This window comes from Gopherus evgoodei, chromosome 9 (assembly GCF_007399415.2).
Source record: "Gopherus evgoodei ecotype Sinaloan lineage chromosome 9, rGopEvg1_v1.p, whole genome shotgun sequence".
NCBI lineage: Eukaryota > Metazoa > Chordata > Testudines > Testudinidae > Gopherus > Gopherus evgoodei.
The window spans coordinates 16,845,732-16,867,389 of NC_044330.1; the positions used below are offsets into that span (position 1 = coordinate 16,845,732).

Consider the following 21,658-nt stretch of genomic DNA (forward strand, 5'->3'; position numbering starts at 1 on the left):
GATGAAGGTGAGTCACATTTTCAAGCTTCTCACAACCACAAGAACTAAAATCTCACTTTTTAAAAAACAGAAAGCTGAGATTATTCACACAATCACATGACTCCAGGAGCTGGGGCTTTAATAAATGGACCAAATATTTCAAGGCTCATGAAAAATCACTCATAAATCACAAGAGTTGGCAACACTGGGTATTTTATATTATATCAGGCCATAACTGCGGGCTATTAATTTCAATAAAGCTACTCAAAGAGTGAGGTCAGCATAAGAAGCGGGGTGGGGGGAGACGACTAGTCATATAGACCAGATTCTAAGAGATGCTGTGCACTTGCAGATCTTATTCATTTCAATGGGAATTGTAGGTATTTGGTCCCTCTTGATATCAGACTTGTGTTTTAAATGCTGATCATTACTTTTCTTGTTTGGAAGGTGTAATGTCAAAGTGTCATGCCAGTTCTTTCCTGAACAAGATAAACTGTGTTGTTGCCACTGAAATTCGCTATATCCAGGAAAGAAATAAGCTGTCATTATGATGTATCAGCCAGCACTGCCAATACAGACTTTGTAAAAGTAGAAATCCACCCCATGTAATTAGAATGCTTCACACATTAATAAACAAACTTTTGTGAATTATGTCAAATGAAACAGCTCTCATGATTAGCCTCAAATAAACTGTAATGGTTTTCATTTGAAGATGAGGAGAAACAAAAGGATCTGCAAAGAAAAGAGCAGCAAAGTAATTATAAAGCCTTCATGCTGCATATTATTAAAGGAAATACTTATTTTTTAAAAAATGAACACTTATGTCCAAGTAATTATTTCTTATTATTAAAATGATTGGATCAGTGCTACCAAATGGTAGCCTGACCACCGTGGCCTAGTGAGATGTGTTATATAAAATTAGCTCTCACCAAGACAATAATTACTAAAAGTATAACCTGACAAATAGCAAAAGGCCCACAGTTCCAAACACACAAAGCTCTAGCTACTCATTCCTAATTAACACTAATGGCAATTGTGCCACTAAAATCGTACACACGTTTAATTGAAAACAGATCGCTTACTATGAAGATACTTCATATGAGAAAATCTTACACATTGATTTTTTTCAGATGTCTCTGCATTACAGGGTACAGAATCTCTAATGCCCCAAGTAGAGCTGGCGAGTTCAAAGTGTAAACCTATCGTCTGAGTCTAGTGCCTCAGAATTTGGGTGACTCACATGTGATAACTTAAACTCTGAAAATCCCATGTCTTTAGCACGTAGAGCCAGATTTTTAAAGGAAATCAATGGGAGTTAGGTGTTTAAATACCTTTAAAAATCTTGCCATTAACACTTTCTGAAAATCAGGCCCCTTTAAGGTATCTCACATTGGGCACCAAACTTGAGGTACTCAAAATCACTAGCTCTTTTGAAAATCTTGACTAGTTCATTTAAATATTATTCTTTTTATACCCCTAACCACAGAGAAGTATAGGGCTGCAGTATTTGACAGTTGTCAATGATAGTAATGTTTACATGTGGAATACAAATTCACTCAACTGTGGCAAAGGAAAATTGGAAAGTATAAAAAATTGTTATAATTATTTCCTAAATAGAGTGTAGTATAAGTGGTAAAGCCTTACAGTGTTTGATATGGTATTGAGATGCTTCAACCTCCTCTGTAAACACTAGCTAATTAATCCTAACTGCACTCCCTGCAAGATAACAATTGTCTCCATTGTACAGATGGCAAAATTGAGGCTGAAAGGTTAAGTGACTTGCCTATGATCAAAGAGGGACTCTGTATCAGAGGTAGCACTGAGAAGTTCCTGGTTCCCAATTCTAAACTCAAACCATTATTCTAGTGCTATTTTATGTGTGTTCATTAGCAGTACTATTACTCTTTTAAGGCTTTTATTTTGCAATCTCAGACACCAATGACATATTAGACTTTTTTAACAAATATGTATATTGACTATCACTGTATCTGTCATTCGGATTCCTTTTTTGTCACTAAATATTCTGTTGCAAATTCAAATGGAATGTTTTAAGCATACTGCATTTCTTAGAACGTATTCAGTCTTCAGACAATCTTTTAAGTCTATCTTAAATACACTATGCATGGTTGTGCACCGCTCTATGTTTTGTGTAGTTATTTATACTTGTGCAAAGGGGGTGTGAACCCCGGTGTAAAATGCAATCAAATCAGAATTTTAAACAAGATTTCCACAAGTGTAAATGACTATACAGTGCTCAGGGTAATAGAGAATCTGGTGCTTAGAGTTATATGGGATGTGTTTTGCTGGGAGGTAAAGATACTATTTGAATGAGCATCACAGAAATGCTTCTAATAAAATGTCAATTTATATTATTGGGCAGATGTAGTAAGAGCTATTAGTTACTGATACCTCAGAATACATCAGGCACATTAGGATAGAATAAAGTAACAAATTGTCCGTCAGTCCAATTCTGAGAGCTGCTTTTTCTTAAGTGTCAGCAGTGGTTAATATAGATGAGCTGGAGAATGTGCCATTGGCTCTTTGTCAGAGTTGTCTGTGCAGATACCACCTTATGCCAATATTCATGCCTATGATGTTCTACTCAGGACACCAGAACTGAGAGCCACTGTGTATAGGAGAGTTTGGCTGGAGATTAGATTGTCAGTCAACTCCTTGCCACCCAACCTCACCTGCAAACTCCTTGAGATTCTGCCAGTCTTTACCTTGCCTTCAAGGCAATGGTCAGTGAACCCCAGTTCCCCAGAGACATCTCTCTGTAGTGTCCAGTCCCTCTCACAGAAATTGTTACGTTTGCTGCCTCCAAAGATACAGTGTGCATATACCAGCCTGTTAGGTTAGCTGCAGCCTCACATGAAACTTCAACAAAGCAGCACTTAGTTTATAATAAAACTAAGAAAAAGTTTATGAATTAAGAACAGAGATTTAAGTGATACTAAGCAAGAGGAGGAAAAAAGACAGGTATGGTTACAAACAAAAAATAAAACATACTTTCTGGTGTCTAAAGCTTAACAGATTACAATCCTGGCCTCAAACAATTTCTAACCTATAGTCAGTTCCCAGACTTCAGCCCACATGGTTGAAGGATCCAACTTTCGCTGCTTCCAAGAGCCCTGGCCTCTTCCGTCAGAATGTCACAATGCCTACCCTCTTTCCGACATGGTATTTTTATTATAGCAATAATGCAAACTATTGTAAAGGACCAATGTAGGCTGGACAAATTGTTTATGACTTGGGCAGCATCTAATTGCATGAAATATTAAACCAGCAATCGATGTAGGTACTTAATGGCCTTCACCACCAAACACCTTACGAAAAATGCCAGTTTTAATCTCGGACATTCTAATTAGTTGCCCAAATTCCCCATTCTAGTGCTCATTTTAGTACTGAGGTGTCTGAAACTGCTTTTTTTTTAATCTGCCTTAATTGGTTAACCCAGCTTCCTTCAAATGGAATAATGATTAACCCAGGCAACCCGCTGGTGGGGCGTGGAGGGAAAAATAAGCGACAGAGAGAGAGAGAGAGAAAAGAATCTGCTAAAGTTAACAATTCATGCATGTTATTTTGACTACTAATGGAATACAGTACAGATTTTGAGGACTTCTGAGTTCTATTTCTGGTTCTGTTGCTGACTTGCCTTGTGACTCTGGTCATGTCACTGAGCCCCTCGGTGCCTCAGTTTCAATGTCTGTAAATGGGAATAATATTCATCCACCTTATAGTGGCATTAACATTGGTAAAACACAAAGATACTGAAATGAAAGGTGCTATAGAAACACAAAGTGTTATTAAGTCCCCCAAAATTTCATTTTACTATTAACAAAAAAAAAAGATTTAGTTGATGGAGAACAAAACTTGACTGAGCTTAAAATAAATCACTAGCTCGATTTCAACCAAAATTTGTATTTTAAAAACAAACAACAACTTCACTCAGGCTGAGAATTTATATGTCAAAATTCAGCCTCACGTCAATGTTTAGCACTCAGGGCCAGATCCTGAAACTGGAACTGTATGGGTGGAGCCCTGCACCTGCCTGGAGCCCCACTGATTTCAAGGATATGTCCTTGGGTGATAAATCCCTTAATTCAGTGGTTTTCAACCTTTTCCCCATTTGTGGACCCCTAAAATATTTCAAATAGAGATGTGGGCCCCTTTGGAAATCTTAGACATAGTCCGCAGACCCGAAGGGGTCTGTGGACCACAGGTTGAAAACCACTGCCTTAATTTAACAGAAAGGTTTATAATGGAAACAAGGACACTACTTTTATTGTTGTATCACAGCGAGGCACTGACATAGTAAAAAAAACCAAACATATTAAACCCCAAATCAGATTACATTTAAAAGGTAGGTAAAAAGGGAAAATACTAGCTTGATGAGCATCTTCACCAGAAGCATTCCACCTTATGTACAGTGGCTCATAACTGCTGTCAGACTCACTTAATTCTATTGTAGGCAAACTGAATTGCATTACTGACGTCATTACTTTCCCTGCTTTAGGAGATGTATTAAAGTCAATAGCTTCTATTCATTCAAACCAGCCTGCATCACAATCAGCAAGCTAATAATTAATGAAGAGGAAAGAAGCCGAGCTGGTGCATTTCTTCCTCTCTGTTTCTCTTGTCTTTCATCTCAGGTTTGAGCTGTGCTTTCAGCAAGCAGTCTGTAGTCCATTCGAGTCTGGTTTAACTTTCAAGCTCGCATTTTAAAGACATGGTACTACATTCTTTGTGCAGTCAATGGTCCACAAAAAAAAAAAAAGAATACCAGATAACGTTGTAAGGGACATCCATGAGAGCAAAACATTCTTCAAGGGAAAAATAAAGCCCTTATTAATATTTATATTATAGTAGCACCCAAAACGTGCTAGGCACGTAGACAAGCAGACAGGCAGTACAATGCTAAAGGAAAGGTCTTGTCCTAAAGAGCTTACAATCGAAAGAGACCAAGGGTGGTGTAGTGTTGCAACATACAAGCAAAGGGATTGGGGTAATACCTCTCAGCAGTTCCATTTTTGCAATCCTGCCAGGTGCTAAGGGGCTATCCTTAAATTTCATAATATATTAGGGGTGGGTGGGTCCTCCATTACTTACATTTGACAAGGGGGTAGGTCTTGAAAAATCACCAAAAAATGTGTTATGTAATTTATGGACAGCCCCTAGCCAGTGTCAACTCCCAGCTAAGCCCAGGGAGAAGGTTTGAGGTGAACTTTGTTATTTTAGTGTTAATCTCTGTTAATAAAACTAGGGTCCAGGAAAAGGGCAAGGTTGAATTCAACAGACTGTGTAGGCTCTGTCTGAGAGCAGGTTGGGAAAAGCATCGGCCTTGCTCCTATAGTCCTAAAGCAGGCAAAACGCCCATTGGCAGGAGCCAATGTTTTCCCCGTGTCAGGATGTTAGGGGCACGCCCAGAGTCTGTGATTATCGACTCCAGCTAATTCCATTTGCTGTGTTCTGATGCGCCTCATTTCAGGGCTAATGCTTTCGTAGCAACTGAGGGTCCATTGTGTCTTAATGCTGCACCATCTGCTTCATCCAAATGCGGTCAGCTGCTGCTAGCACCAGAGATCAACATAGCCTCAAGATACTGACATGGTGTTTTGTGCAAATTCTTCAGAGCTGCCTTTCTGAATTTTTTAGATTAGTTTTGCAAACCCCCACACATGACAAAATGGCATTTGTTTAAAACATATCTTGGTGCAGAGCACATCTCTCTCTGATGCTAGGTAGTCTGAAGATTACAGGTAATATTTGTGGCATAGCTGTCTCTTTAAAAAAGCACTCGGTGTGCGGGGTGATTATCGCACTACAGTGTCGTGTAATTAAGATTTTTATAATTACTTTTTAATAACATGATTGGTAGTGCAAAACCAGGGGAAATCCAACCCGTTTTATCTTAAGGAGAGCCCCTGGTTGGCTCTCTGCTAGGATTAGTGGGGAAATCGCAATGGGAGTTGTCATTTTTAATTTATCATCAGTGGGTTTCTTTTTGGTGCTTTGTTTTTGCATCCCTGATACTTTTCACTTAAAAAACAACAAAATGTCCTCTTAAAGCCCCTTTACTTCAGTGCCTGTTGTGACTGGAACTAACGGGAATCATTAACCAGACAAACCTTGTCTGCACTATTCTTTTTCCCCCTTAAAATCTCCCCTTGTTGCAGCTCCATTCATGTTAATAACAAAAGAAGCGCTAGTATGGATGGGCGGTGGCTGTAGTTGTGGCATTTAAACCTGCTGAGGGGAGGCTTAGATGGCCTGGTCTATACTAGTGCTTCCACCAATGCTACCATTGGTGGCGCTGAACCAATACTAGTGCAACAGTGGAAGAGTTGAAGTAAAATACCAGCAGAGACCCAGCCTTAAAGAGCTCTCATCAGTCTCTTGCTATTAGCCAGCAGCGAGGCACTGAAGACTCTCTCAGTTGCATCATATTTATAGACCACTAGACCAGATGGTAACTTGAAAATATCGGGACCACCGCAGCCCTCAGGGGGAGCGCCTTTGGCGGCAATTTGGCGGAGGGTCCTTCAGTCACTGACGGTCTTCGGTGGCATTTCAGCAGCAGGTAATAAATCTTGCCACCAAAGACAGAAGTACCCACCGACAGATTGCTGCCAAAGACCCGGACAGGTGAGTGTTTTAAAAACCCCAGGCTCCCCTCACCCTGCCCCAGTCTTTACATTGACCTATTAGCACATGTTAAAACTGCAAGCTGCCTAGGATTTTACCTCATGAGAGTTATCAAGGTGGTGAGAAAACCACCCTTTTTCCTAGTGTGGACATACCCTGGGAAGAAGCCCAGAACAAAAGAAATAGAGCCCCAGGCTTCATTATCTTTCCTGGGAATCTCCAAAGGGCCAGATGGAGAATATGCATCCCTGCCCCAACCCCTTCATCTCTGCCCCCAACTCATCCCCACCTCATCCCACAGGGCACATCCCAGAGCACTCTCCATGTGGTTTGCAGAGGAAGAGAGTGGTAGAGGGGAAGGTGTCTTGGAGGTAACTGAGCCCCACTTCTGCACAAGACGGGGAGGAGAGATGTGCAGAGGATTCCTTCCATTCATGGAAGCAACAGGGAGGAAAATAAACCCACCTTCTAACATTACTCAGGCAAACTCAAAATTGGCTTCAGTGTAAAAAACTTGAGTAAGGCTCCTATGATTTGGCCTTTCGATGTTTTTATTGCTGTTGAGTTTCTCCTTTTTAGACTCATTCTGTACCAGTTCCTTTGAAACTGTTCGTTACACAGGATCAGACTGACTCCCCTCCCATAAGCAAAATGCATGGGGCTAGGCCAGGGCCATGGAAAGAGGAAGACTCCAAGTTTCAGCTCATGGTATGGTCCTTAAAGCATCCCCTCTGGTGGGAGAGGTTTGAGGCTGCAGGTTTTGGTGGCTTCTCCACGTCCCAACCCTCAATGTAAGGGATCTATGAGAAAGGAAAATCCCTTCCATGCTGTAACAAGAGACCCCAGGCAGGGATGGCTGCTGCTGCCTCCTCTGCTCATTGGCACTACAGTCCCTTTCAGCAGACTGCTACCATTGGATGGGTCACCTTGACCCTGGGCAATACCAGCTCCAGAAGGGACCTTATGGGAGGTTCTACGGCTCTCACCTGATTTTCATGCACAAATACAGGGGGCCTTCAAAAAGAGCAGCCTCCCCTGAAACACCCCATACTCCTTCACCCAATCCTCTGAACTGTCAGGAACTCTGTCTGCACAGAGCTCCAAGGGAGGCATGTTGGCATGGGGCAAAGGTGGGAGTGGTGCTGTGAAAGCAGCAACTCCCTTCTGCCAGAGAGGGGCAGACCTATATGTAGAGGGGGTCCACAGGGGCACAATCCACCCCATTGATAAGATTAAAAGGACAGATAAGACAGTGAATGAGGTTATCAATGAGATTTGCATTATGAATAATTCAGCAAATGTATCCATGAGGTAAAGAAGATTTGTGCCTGTAAATTCCTAGACCGATAGTGCTGATTTGATTGCTGTTTTAGTCAATTTACCCTAATGAAGAAGAGTGTTGCAGTACAAACACCACTTGCTAATAAGCGTGTGGTTGCAGCAGTAAATGTTAGCTCATAAGAATGCAGACTGGAAGAATTGACTCAGACTGGTTGGCAATGCAGACATTCTGCTTAATGGCTATGGCTTAGCAATCCAGTTAGAACTCACTGAATGAGAGTTTGCTTTCTCCTGCAAGTTATTGGTGTTGACACTGAAACAGGCTCTCCTGAGCTTTCAGGTTTTATAATTAAAAGAGAGGATGATAGCCAGGAGTAAAATCCTGCCCTCTGAGCATCTTCCTTATTGGCTGTGGATGAAGAGAAGTCTCTTAAGACCTACAGCTTTATATACCCAAGATACGTAGTATGCTGATCTGCCTTATTTGGAGGTAGGGGATTCTGCCAGTCAGAAATGATCAAAGCACAACACAGAGCAAAGCAAACCTTCCCAGACTATCTGTTATTTTAACTGTGTATAGCAGGCTATAAGAAATTAGTGGGGCAGAGCAGAAATGAGCTACTTGTCACTGCTTCATATAGTGTTTTACGTCCATGAGATTTTTTTTCTAGGCTTTCAAGTGGGACAAAGGGAAGCTTTTAAGTCTGCAAAGGAACAACGTACTGATATAGTTTAATTAAAGTGCTTATCTGAAACGCTTCCAGATGTTTCAATATCATAACTGCAGTTATCAAAAGTTAGTCTCAAAGTACTGAAATGCACTTTCTTCCTTAATCATTCTTAAAAGGATTATAAAAAAACCTGATGTTGCATAGAACTTCATGGCTGATACTTAGTAATAGCAATGAAAGAATTTAGGAGAATCTCTATTAGCTGAAATCACTATGGGCCTATGAAACACAGTGGAGAAGTTCTGATTCCACCCAGGAAAAGCCAGGGGTAGACATACAAACACAACATAGATACACTAGATAGTTAATTATAGTGTCTGTATATTATATCACTTGAATATAATTTTATCAGGACTTTCATTATAGTAACAACAGAAAACACTTACTGGACAAGATCATTGTCTCCACCTAGGAGATCATTGCAACATTAGTATGTAACAAATTTCTTTGGAATTCTCTTTGACATACGTTGAGTATGAAAGGGACTACCTACAGCTATATTCACTCACAGCCCCCTTTAAATTTTCAGCCACGGAAGGAACTGCCCCTAACATTAGCAGCATGCTCACTATGTCTCCAGGGACATTCCCAAGAACCCATTTGCAATATACAGTGCCTGGGATGGGGTCTGTGATTCTGTCCAGCCCAAACAAGGAGGCATTTTGTGTCAGTTAGAAAGGGGATTCTTGCACCTTGGAATGAAGAGCAGCCTATGCAGCTGCACTTCACAGCTTAGGGGCTTTGAATAGCCCAAACAGATACATTCTAACATTCAGAAATGTTAAGGCCAGAAGGGAACATTAGATCATCTGACCTCCTGTATAAGACACGCCACATAATTTCACCCAGTTATCTCTGTATTGAGCCCTATAATCTGTGTTTGACTAAAGTATTTCTTCCAGAAAGGCATCCAGTCTTGATCTGAAAACATCAAGGAATGAAGAAATCACCACTTTGCTTGGTACTTCATTCCAATGGTTAATCACCCTCACCATTAAAAATGTGTGCCTTGTTTCCAGTTTGAATTTGTCTAGCTTTAACTTCCAGCCACTAGTTCTTGTTTGTGCCTTTCTTTGCTGGTATCCCCTAAAGGTGAAGGGACTTTATACTGTGGTCAAGTCACCCCTCCATCTTTTTTTGATTACCTCCCCAGATTGAACTATCATGGTGCAGTATTTTTTCCAGCCCTCAGATCTTTTTTGTGGCTCTTCTCTTCACCCTCTCCAATTTTTGTCCAAGTCATTGTACAATCCTTTGCTCATATCCCAGGAAGTTCTGTGACCTTGAATCAGTCTCTCCTGTACTTTACCTTCAGGTAATGATTGGCCTGTCTGCAAGTTGGGATCAAGATCCAAACATTTCTACAAATTGAAGATATTGTCTCAGGGTTTTTTCATTCAGCCCGAGAGAGAGACAAGTCAGCCACTAAGGGCAAGATTCTGCCATCCTTACTCATGTTGAATAGCACCTTCTTCTGAAGTCAATGGGACTCTTCATGGAGCAAGGTGCCACTCAACATGAATAAGAGTTGCACAGGCTGACTCTCAGGTTGGATCCAAACTTCCTCAGAGTTTTACAGGGTGGGGTTCAGATCCAAAACTTTAGTTCAGGCCCAACTGTACTTTCCCAGTCTATTACTGAATATCCCTGTAGTCTCTTTGGCTTCAGCATAGGCTATAGCATGAAAGCAGCAAGGCATTAGAGAAAGAGAAAACTAAATTTAACTAGAGCTGGAGGCAATGCTTGTTGACTTTAAAAATTCTTGAGCTAATTATTCCTCATTTTTTTCCCTCTAGAAGGCTACCAAAGCATATTGATTGGAAATCCAAACTGTGCATTAAGTGGGAAAAAAATAAAAACATCAATATATTTATCCAGCAGAAAATTAACTAATCAGGGCACAGAAAGAGTTGCTTTTTCATGGAGAACCAAATGTGTGTCCTGTAAAGGAACTAAGCTCTCATGGGCAAAAGGAAGTAAAAATTAAAGTCTATGTGAAGATTTATAAACCATCGAGAAGGAAGACTTTTGCAGAAATATTAAAAACAGCCACTTCGGCAACTAAACCCAACTACATTGTTATAAAAAGGAAACAAAATCAGTTACCATTGATTCTCTTTTCACTCTTTTTCTTACTAAACCTTTGTGTTTCCAAAAACCCAAAAAAACCAACCCAACCCTTTGAAAAATATTCTTAAAACAATTCACATGCAGAATCTATGTATTTTGAGCAATTAATTTTCTACTGTTAGCAGTGCTTTTGATTATTAAGGCAGGGAAAATTGAAGCCTAGCTCCTGGGTTCTACTCCCTCCTCTGCCACTGGTTTGAAGTACAACCTTGAGCCAAGTCACTTTGGCCAAGCAGTTCAAAAGTGGCCTTTGATTTTGAATGGCTTCATTTCTGAGTACCCAACTTGGGAAACTTCTAGTTTGATGCCTAAAACTGAGTCACACAGAATGAGTGGTCACTTTTGAAAATATAACCATTCTGTGTTTCAATCTGCCGCTCCGTAAAATGGGCATAGCGGTATTTACTTACACAGAGGGGATTTTTTTAAGGCTGAGGGCTTGTCTGCCTGAGAAAATTGCATCAGTTTAACCTAAAGGACAGATTTAAACCAAACTAAAACCCTGTATGGACACCCTTATTTCAGTTTAAGAGTGGCTCTTTTTCATTATTGCTATTATAAGCTAATTAGGAATAGGCATAAACTAAACCAAAATAAGCCACTCTTAAGCTAAAATACAGTTGTCCACGCAGAAGGGTTTGCACCAGTTTGAAAAACGATTCAGTTAAAACTATTTCAATTTGAATAAAAGGCTTGGAGAGCAGTGGACTGACTGAGCTGTACAAAAACCATCAGAACATTCATTTGAAGAGTGACAAATACCCAGTTCAGCTTTTAAAAGAGACATAGACTATTAGGGTTGTAAGAGACCTCAAGAGGTCATTTGGTCCAATCCCCTGCTCAGAACAGGACCAACACAGACTAAACCATCCCAGCCAGGGCTTTGTCAAGACGGGCCTATAAAAACCTCTAATGATGGAGATTCCACCACCTCCCTAGATAACCCATTCCAGTTCTTGACCACCTACTTAGTGAAATAGTGTTTCCTAATATCCAACCTAGACCTCCTGCACTGCAACTTGAGAACATTGCTTCTTGTTCGTTCATCTGCCACCACTGAGAACAGCCAAGCTCCATTCTCTTTGGAACCCCCCTTCAGGTAGTTGAAGGCTGCTATCAAATCCCCTCTCATTCTTCTCTTCTGCAGACTAAACAAGCTCAGTTCCCTTAGCCTCTCCTCGTAATTCATGTGCCCTAGCCTCCAATCATTTTCATTGCCCTCCGCTGGACTCTCTCCAATTTGTCCACATCCCTTCTGTAGTGGGGGGACCAAAACTGGACGCAATACTCCAGGTGTGGCCTCACCAGTGCCAAATAAAGGGGAATAATCACTTCCCTTGATCTGCTGGCAATGCTTCTACTAATACAGCCCAATATGCCATCGGCCTTCTTGGCAACAAGGGCACGCTGCTGACTCATATCCAGCTTCTCATCCACTGTAATCCCCAGGTCCTTTTCTGCACAACTGCTGCTTAGCCAGTCGGTCCCCAGCCTGTATCAGTCCATGGGATTCTTCCGTCCTAAGTGCAGAACTCTGCACTTGTCCTTGTTGAACCTCATCAGATTTCTTTTGGCTCAATCCTCCAATTTATCTAGGTCACTCCAGACCCTATCTTTACACTCCAGCTTATCTACCTCTCCCCACAGCTTAGTGTCATCCACGAACTTGCTGAGGGTGCAATTAATCCCATCATCCAGATCATTAATAAAGATGTTGAACAAAACCGGCCCCAGGACCGACCTCTGGGGCACTCCACTTGTTACTGACTGCCAGCTAGACATCAAACCATTGATCACTACCTGTTGAGCTCGACAATCTAGCCAGCTTTCTAGCCACCTTATAGTCCATTCATCCAATCCATACTTTAACTTGTTGGCAAGAATATTGTGGGAGTCCGTATCAAAAGCTTTGCTAATGTCAAGATATATCCCATCCACTGCTTTCCCCATATCCACAGAGCCAGTTATCTCATCACAGAAGGCAATCAGGTTGGTCAGGCATGACTTGCCCTTGGTGAATCTATGCTGACTCTTCCTGATCACCTTCCGCTCCTCCAAGTGCTTCAAAATAGATTCTTTGAGGACCTGCTCCATGATTTTGCTCGGGATTGAAGTGAGGCTGACCAGTCTAGTTCTCCGGGTTCTCATTCTTCCCTTTTTAAAATATGGTGATGTTTCACAGCGCAAAGGACACAGATTCTCCCAACTGCAATACAGTCAACTCTGGCATTGTGGATTACAAAATGGGGCCTCATCCAGTGAAGTGATGAGCTCCTGAGGGGTGCTGAGTGATCTCAACCCCTCTTACTTCAATAGATACCAAGAGTGCTCAGCACTCTGCCTGGCTGGGCCTCAAGTCAGGCAGGAGGTGGCAGCAACTGGGTATATAAAACAAAGCCTCTATTTATACAAAGGTAGCTTGATAAACAGTGAAAATGGGAGAAGAGAAGTGCAGAAAAAATACCTGATGGTATAACTGGATTTAAGATCCATGTGTGTATACGCTTATAATAGCAGCACTTTTCCACCATGAGGATCCCAAAGCACTTCACCAACTAGGCATCACTTCCCCCACGCCATACAAGTGCAGCATTTTCTGGGGTGGAACATGGCATTTATTCTGAGCCAAGAACAGCATTCAAAAGTCTGGCCAGGAAAAATTACATAAACATCATAACTTAGATGTACACAGTGTTCTTACACAAGTTACTGGGCTCACTCAGTACAGGGGTAACTGGATGAAATTGTATGGCCTGTGTTATACAGGAAGTCAGACTAAATGATCTAATGGTCTCTTCTGGCCTTAAAACCAATGAGTCTATAAGCCCAAAGGAGCCCAGATGGCTAAAGACGGGCTAATAGGGTGGGACATTACAGGACATTGTTCCTGAGCCTGATGGGAAAACTTGGAGGCAATGGCCTCTATAAGTGGGGCTGAACTGCAGCATGCCTGGGCTGTGTTTGCCTATGTGCAAAAGCAACAATCACTATGTGTACCAGCTTCAGCAGCAGGTCCAGCTAGCGTCTCAGAGTGAAACTAGCAAGTGGAAGAGCTATATAAAGCACTGCAAGGACCCCTGAGCAGCCTCCATGCTCCTGAGAAACAATGACATGGTAAGGGGGCAGAGTGGAGAAGAAAGCAGGATACGGGACAAAGTGAATAGAGGGCAGCAAAAATGGTGGGTCCACTGTTGTCTAATGAAAATGGGAAGGCGACGGCAAAATCAGGGCATAGGGAGGCAGTGTGAGACAAAGGACCATGGGAAGAAGGAGCATGAGAAAAATTGGCTCTGGGTGGAGACAAGGAGGACCCACAGGGCAGGGTTACAGGACTTGCTTCTGCAGCTTGTGCCAGGCAGACATGGTAAATCCTGGGAGAAGCACTCTACAAGCCACAGATTGTAGTTGTAATTAACAAGTCAGTACTATACCAGTATCCGAGATGGTGCTACATATTGCTGTACTTATAGGCTATTACTGCTGTGTCTCTGAGAAAGCTGAGTGGTGATTTTTGATAAATGATTTTTTAACAGCAATTACTGTATTTACAGGAATAATTTCACCCATGGCTGAAATGCAGGCCTGGTGGAACACAGAGCTGTTCCATGGCACACAGCAACATTTTAGTTCAGGAGCCCATTCCTGAAAGAAGACCTGAAGGTTCTCAGCAGTTTCAGGATCAAACCATGGGACAACAAGGAAAGAAGAAAACTACACCTGATCCTCAGATGGTAGAATCCATCTAGCTTCAGTGAAGTCAGTGGAGCTATGCTGACTTACACCAGCTGAGGATCTATCCCATCATTTCCAACTGAAACTGAAGGGGAAATTCAGATAGAATGTAATGAGCTAGCCTGGAATTTGGCCAACACAGAGTAGCGGACAGCTTCTTTAATAACCAGGGCCAGAACCTCAATTTTAACTCCCATCCCAAAGACACAAATTTCCTCAAGTGGGGGACGGGTGATTTTTTAAATATAATTTATTTAGATTGTATAGAGTTCTTTTCAGGTCACTATTGCTTGGAGGGAAAATTTGAGGAAATTCTGAATTTAGATCAACCAAAAACTAAAATGAATGCTGGGTTAAGTTTATTAAATAAGCCATGTGGTGTTAAGCAGGCTGTCTAACGTTTATTTTGGATATGTAGATGAAAACACAATTGCTTTGTCTCCCAAGCACATTTAAGGACACTATCAAATTAAAATTCATATTTATAAAAAGATTTCCTACCACACCTTAGATTACCAAACCTAGTTGCCAACACTCACAAGTTTATCATGAGCCTCATGACGTGTGGTGTTTTTCTGAAAGTCCTAGCTTTTAGAATTAAGAAATTGCATGCAAAAATCAGCTTTAAAAAATTAATATTATATGTAAAATAAAATACACGTGCGCACACACACACACACACACACACACACACACACACACACACACACACACACACACACACACACACACACACACACACAGAGTTGTGGAAAAGAGCTTTAAATTGCAACCTGAGGCTCAGAAAAGACATGGAAACAAGTGACAGATTTTGTAAAAACTTGTTTTACAAAACCTAAATTTTGGGCCTAAACTGATCCAGCAGTGTCCACTTAAAATATTTTCTTCTTAGGCTCAGTAAGGATGCTGCAGCAGGTAAATCTGAGTGAAGCTGACCATACAAGAATTCTCATGCCTAGATAGAGGTCTGACCTCTAGGAGCAGTTCCTTATTTTAAGGGAAACAAAATCATGTTCTGTCCATTTAAGGCTCAGACACATATTACTAAGCTTCAGCCAGTCACATAACAGTATAAAATATGGCATACATGGAGCAAAGCTACCTCTTGCCCATCTCCAGTCTTACAGGGTCATGAGCACAGGGTATTGAATCTCACCCTATGAGATGATCAAAGACACAACAGCATAATGTTCAGATTCAGCATTTATTAATCCTCTTCACCACCTAGTGAATGGTGTACCAAATCCATGGCCAGCTACACTGTCTCGGTTATCATTCTGTGGCTGATGGGAATTTCCAGTGATTACACGGATGAAAACACCTGCTTCCAAAGCACAACCTCTTGGGGTAAGAGAGAATCTCCATTAACTGTTAGCAGAACTGGATCTAGGAAACACAGCTGAGCAGGTCTTTTCCCATCCACTGGAAGGCAGCGGTACACAAATATAGTCTCAGGCACTGACTAGTGTGTATTACAGTTGTAGTTAGAGGTCCCAAATGAGATCAATGCCCCATTGCATTAGGTGCTTTGCAAATACACAGTAAGAGCATACAATCTAAATAGACAGGGCAGATAAAGGGGGTAGCATTGTCCCCATTTTGCAATTAGGGAAACCAAGACAGAGGCATTAAGGGTGGGATCTGTAGAAATGCTCGGTTTAACTCTGCTCCCATGAAAGTCAACTATAAAACTCCCACTGAGTTCCATGGGAGCACAGTTCGGCTAACACAGAGCACTTCTGAAATCTCCCTCTAAATGAGTTTCCCCAGGTCACAGAGGAAATCTATAGCACAGCTTCGAGTTGATCCCCGACTTCTTCAGTCCTAATCTGACTCCTAGAGAAGCTGATCCTGTTTTTCTATGAGCACCCCTAAACTTTTGTGTGAGTGGGTACATGTTTCTTCTCTTTTACAGACCCAAAAAGCGAACTAAAAGCTTTGAATGCAAGAATGTGGCTTCAAGTTGTGCTACACCTTCTCTGAAAAGGGCTGTTACTAGCTGAAGTTGCTGCTGTTGAAGTTTGTTGTTGAACCCTCGTGTCTTGTCTCAATACTCCACCATTACAATGAGCTTCTTCTCCTATTTGGACCCCAGGAGGATCCAGTGGGGTGCCACATGGTATGCCATGCACTCCAGGATCCTACGCACCAAACCTGTGGAGTCAATGCTGGAGGGGACAGGCACCACCACCTCTCATGGGACCAAGCTGGCCCAGGTGCTCACAACAATGGACCTGGTTTCCCTTGGAGTTGGAAGCTGTGTTGGCACGGGAATGTATGTAGTGTCTGGACTGGTTGCTAAGGAGATGGCTGGGCCTGGAGTCATTGTTTCCTTCATAATTGCAGCAGTTGCCTCCATTTTGTCAGGTGAGTCATTCAGATCAGTTGTAAGAGATAAAAATAAATGGTGGCTTCTACTTAGGACTTTATTCTGCAGCCCTTACTCCTTTGTATAGCCCCACTGAAGTCAGTCAGGGAGAGCTGAGCTCCTAATTTAATGGTGCATGTTTTGCCTTCTGCTTTAAGGATGCAATTATTTTTAATAATCGAGGGTCTAAGCTTGCAAGGTGCTGAGCCTAGGCAACTCTGACTGAAGCCACTGGCAAATGACGGCATCCATTTAACCTTGTAGGATCAGGTCACCAAGAGACAAAGACCCAGATTGTCAGAATTCATACGGGGGGGGGGGGAGGGGGAAACCCTTTCCATGCATTTGTCTGTGCAGTTGCTATGAGTGTGGGCCTATCTTGGCAACTGCCCAACCCTATGGGTTGTTTGGGGGAGTATCTGCATGCCCATTTACCTCAGGTGTGCATGCAAATTAGGCACACAGTTGTGAAAATCTGACCCAAAACATCCATTGTCTCACCATATGTGTGACAAGAACCACATGAAAACAACAAATTAGCCATTGTGTTTAGACTTTTTCTGTAATAAACAGACTTTCAAGCTGAAAGTATTTTAGAGTGCCTGAAGAGCTAGGGGAATTGCAAGGAGGAGATAAAGCCTCTCATCTAATCTCTAGGTTGCTGGGGTGTATCCTGAATAAGATGATAGTGACCAAACTTAATTCCCTTTTGATATGTGGCTGGTTGCCTGTATACGGTAGACTTGAAGTGCTCGGCCATTACATTTAAAAGACCAGCTGGAATTTTACATGTCATAATTCATAAACCAGGCACAGACTAATGACAAAGCAGCACCCTAAGCCTCTCATAAGTCATTTAAACACTTCTAGAGAAGGCTGGATAGTTTCAAGGAGGAAGAGAAGTGAATGAATCCAGCCAAGTATATGGATTGATCTGTGCTTTCTACATGATCTCATTATTTTTGGCATTTGTCCTTGTCTGTTCACTACCACTGAATTGTAAAGATGGTCTAACACTAGCTGTTAAGAGAAGTCTCTGTACTATATAGCAGAATCAAATATTGATGGATTTGTTTTTATATGGGTGTTGAGTAAGATGTTTAGTAAGAGTTGGCAGTTTTTCAAAGGGACGCTATTAAGGGCCCAAAAGCAAGCTATTCCGATGGTTAGGAAAGATAGAAAATGTGGCAAAAGACCATCTTGGCTTAACGATGAGATCTTGCGTGACCTACAAAATAAAAAGGCGTCATATAAAAAATGGAAACTAGGTCAGATCACGAAGGATGAATATAGGCAACTAACACAGGAATGCAGAGGCAAGATTAGAAAAGCAAAGGCACAAAATGAACTCAAACTAGCTATGGGAATAAAGGGAAACAAGAAGACTTTTTATCAATACATTAGAAGCAAGAGGAAGACTAAGGACAGGATAGGCCCACTGCTCAATGAGGAGGGGGAAACAGTAACGGGAGACTTGGAAATGGCAGAGATGCTTAATGACTTCTTTGTTTCAGTCTTCACTGAAAAGTCTGAAGGAATGTCTAGTATAGTGAATGCTTACGGGAAGAGGGTAGGTTTAGAAGATAAAATAAAAAAAGAGCAAGTAAAAAATCCCTTAGAAAAGTTAGATGCCTGCAAGTCACCAGGGCCTGATGAAATGCATCCTAGAATACTCAAGGAGTTAATAGAGGAGGTATCTGAGCCTCTAGCTATTATCTTTGGGAAATCATGGGAGACGGGGGAGATTCCAGAAGACTGGAAGGGGGCAAATATAGTGCCCATCTATTAAAAGGGAAATAAAAACAACCTAGGAAACTACAGACCATTTAGTTTAACTTCTGTGCCAGGGAAGCTAATGGAGCAGGTAATTAAAGAAATCATCTGCAAACACTTGGAAGGTGGTAAGGTGATAGGGAATAGCCAGCATGGATTTGTAAAGAACAAATCGTGTCTAATCTGATAACATTCTTTGATAGGATAACGAGCCTTGTGGATAAGGGAGAAGCGGTGGATGTGATATACCTAGACTTTAGTAAGGCATTTGATACGGTCTTGCATGATATTCTTATAGATAAACTAGGAAAGTACAATTTAGATGGGGCTACTATAAGGTGGGTGCATAACCGGCTGGATAACCGTACTCAGAGAGTAGTTATTAATGGCTCCCAATCCTGCTGGAAAGGTATAACAAATGGGGTTCCGCAGGGGTCTGTTTTGGGACCGGCTCTGTTCAATATCTTCATCAACGATTTAGATGTTGGCATAGAAAGTACGCTTATTAAGTTTGCGGACGATACCAAACTGGGAGGGATTGCAACTGCTTTGGAGGACAGGGTCAAAATTCAAAATGATCTAGACAAATTGGAGAAATGGTCTGAGGTAAACAGGATGAAGTTCAATAAAGATAAATGCAAAGTGCTCCACTTAGGAAGGAACAATCAGTTTCACACATACAGAATGGGAAGAGACTGTCTAGGAAGGAGTATGGCAGAAAGAGATCTAGGGGTCATAGCTTAATATGAGTCAACAGTGCGATAGTGCTGCAAAAAAAGCAAACGTGATTCTGGGATGCATTAACAAGTGTGTTGTAAACAAGACACAAGAAGTCATTCTTCCGCTTTACTCTGCGCTGGTTAGGCCTCAACTGGAGTATTGTGTCCTGTTCTGGGCACTGCATTTCAAGAAAGATGTGGAGAAATTGGAGAGGGTCCAGAGAAGAGCAACAAGAATGATTAAAGGTCTTGAGAACATGACCTATGAAGGAAGGCTGAAGGAATTGGGTTTGTTTAGTTTGGAAAAGAGAAGACTGAGAGGGGACATGATAGCAGTTTTCAAGTATCTAAAAGGGTGTCATCAGGAGGGAGAAAACTTGTTCACCTTAGCCTCCAATGATAGAACAAGAAGCAATGGGCTTAAACTGCAGCAAGGGAGATTTAGGTTGGACATTAGGAAAAAGTTCCTAACTGTCATGGTAGTTAAACACTGGAATAGATTGCCTAGGGAAGTTGTGCGATCCCCATCTCTGGAGATATTTAAGAGTAGGTTAGATAAATGTCTATTAGGGGTGGTCTAGACAGTATTTGGTCCTGCCATGAGGGCAGGGGACTGGACTCGATGACCTCTCGAGGTCCCTTCCAGTTCTAGAGTCTATGAGTCTATGAGTCTCTGTGAAAGCAACGACAGACAATCATTTCATACCCTTTTTCCCTGGATTGCCCTGGCAGACGCCATAGCATGGCAACCACGGAGCCTGTTTTGCCTTTTGTCACTGTATGTATACTGGATGCTGTTGACAGACGCGGTACTGCAGTGCTACACAGCAGCATTCATTAGCCTTTGCAAGGTAGCAGAGACAGTTACCATCCCTATTGCACTGTCTGCCATTGTAAATTGGCGATGACATGATGGTTGTCAAGGTTTTTTTCCCCCACTTTGAACTTTAGGGTCCAAAAAGTAGGGACCTGCATGGACCCTTCTAAACTTAGTTCCTAGCTTAGATCTGATAACGCTGCCACCAGCCAAAATATAGTGTTTGGCACACTTTTTGTTCCCCCAAAACCTTCCCTGGGGAACCCAAGACCCAACCCCTTGGGTCTTAAAAAAAGGAGAAATAAACCATCTCCCCTCCTTTCCCCTCCCTGGGTTACCCTGAGAGGCTACACTGATCCAAACTCCTTGAATCCTGAAACAAAGAGGAATCAAACTTTCCCCCCCTCTTTTCCCCCCACCAATCCCTGCTGAGTTCAGACCCAATCCCCTGGGGTCTTAAAACAAGGGAAAAAAATCACTCAGGATCTTAAAAAAGAAAGCTTTTAATTAAAGAAAGAAAAAGTAAAAATTATCTCTGTAAAATCAGGATGGTAAATGCTTACAGGGTATTCAGATTCATATAAACTAGAGGGACTTCCCCGCCCCCCAGCCTGAGATTCAAAATTACAGCAAACAGAGGTAAAAATCCTTCCAGCAAAATACACATTTACAAGTTAAGAAAACAAGCATAAGACTAATCTGCCTTTCCTGGCTATACTTACTATTTTGAAACATGAGAGACTGATTCAGAAAGATTGGAGAAAACCTGGGTGCACGTCTGGTTCCTCTTAGCCCCAAGAGCGAACAACGAACAACACAAACAGCACAAACAAAGAGTTCCCTCCACCAAGATTTGAAAGTATCTTGTTCCCCGATTGGTCCTCTGGTCAGGTGTCAGCCAGGTTCACTGAGCTTCTTAACCCTTTACAGGTAAGAGACATATCCCTTAACTATCTGTTTATGACAATGGTTATCAGTCATTTTGCACCGTTTGCAATTGGAAATTGACGATGACGGTTATCAATCCTTTTGTACATCTGCTGCTGTCATGGGTGCTCCTGGCTGGCCTCGCTGAGGTCAGCCGGGGCGCATGGACAAAAATGGGAATGACTCCCTGGGTCATTCCCTTCTTTATGTCTTGTCTAAAAATAGAGTCAGTCCTGCCTAGAATATGGGGCAAGTGTACTAGAGAACCAGAGAGCACAGCTGCTCCAGGTCAGAGCCCCAGAGATCCCGCAGAAATGATGAGCTGCATGCCATTCCAGGGGGTGCCTCTGCAACAGCCCCACCTGTTGCTTCCCTCTTTCTAACCCTCCTGGGCTATCGTGCAGTGTCCCCCCCCCCATTTGTGTGATGAAGTAATAAAGAATGCAGGAATAAGAAACACTGAGTTTTTAGTGAGATAAAATGAGGGGGAGGCAGCCTCCAGTTGCTATGATAGTCCACGGAGTACAGAATCTTTTCTTTAGACATGAAATGGGGC

The 21,658-nt window shown here is 42.0% G+C and overlaps 1 protein-coding gene across 1 annotated transcript in view; it reads left to right on the forward strand.

The window, feature by feature from the left end:
• SLC7A14 (solute carrier family 7 member 14) overlaps positions 1-21,658 on the forward strand; it is a 71,137-nt gene that overhangs the window by 11,969 nt on the left and 37,510 nt on the right. Inside the window, exon 2 of the mRNA XM_030576020.1 lies at positions 16,414-16,865. Within this exon, the coding sequence (XP_030431880.1) occupies positions 16,565-16,865 (301 nt within the window). The 5' untranslated portion in view covers positions 16,414-16,564. The remainder of the gene's footprint in view (positions 1-16,413; positions 16,866-21,658) is intronic.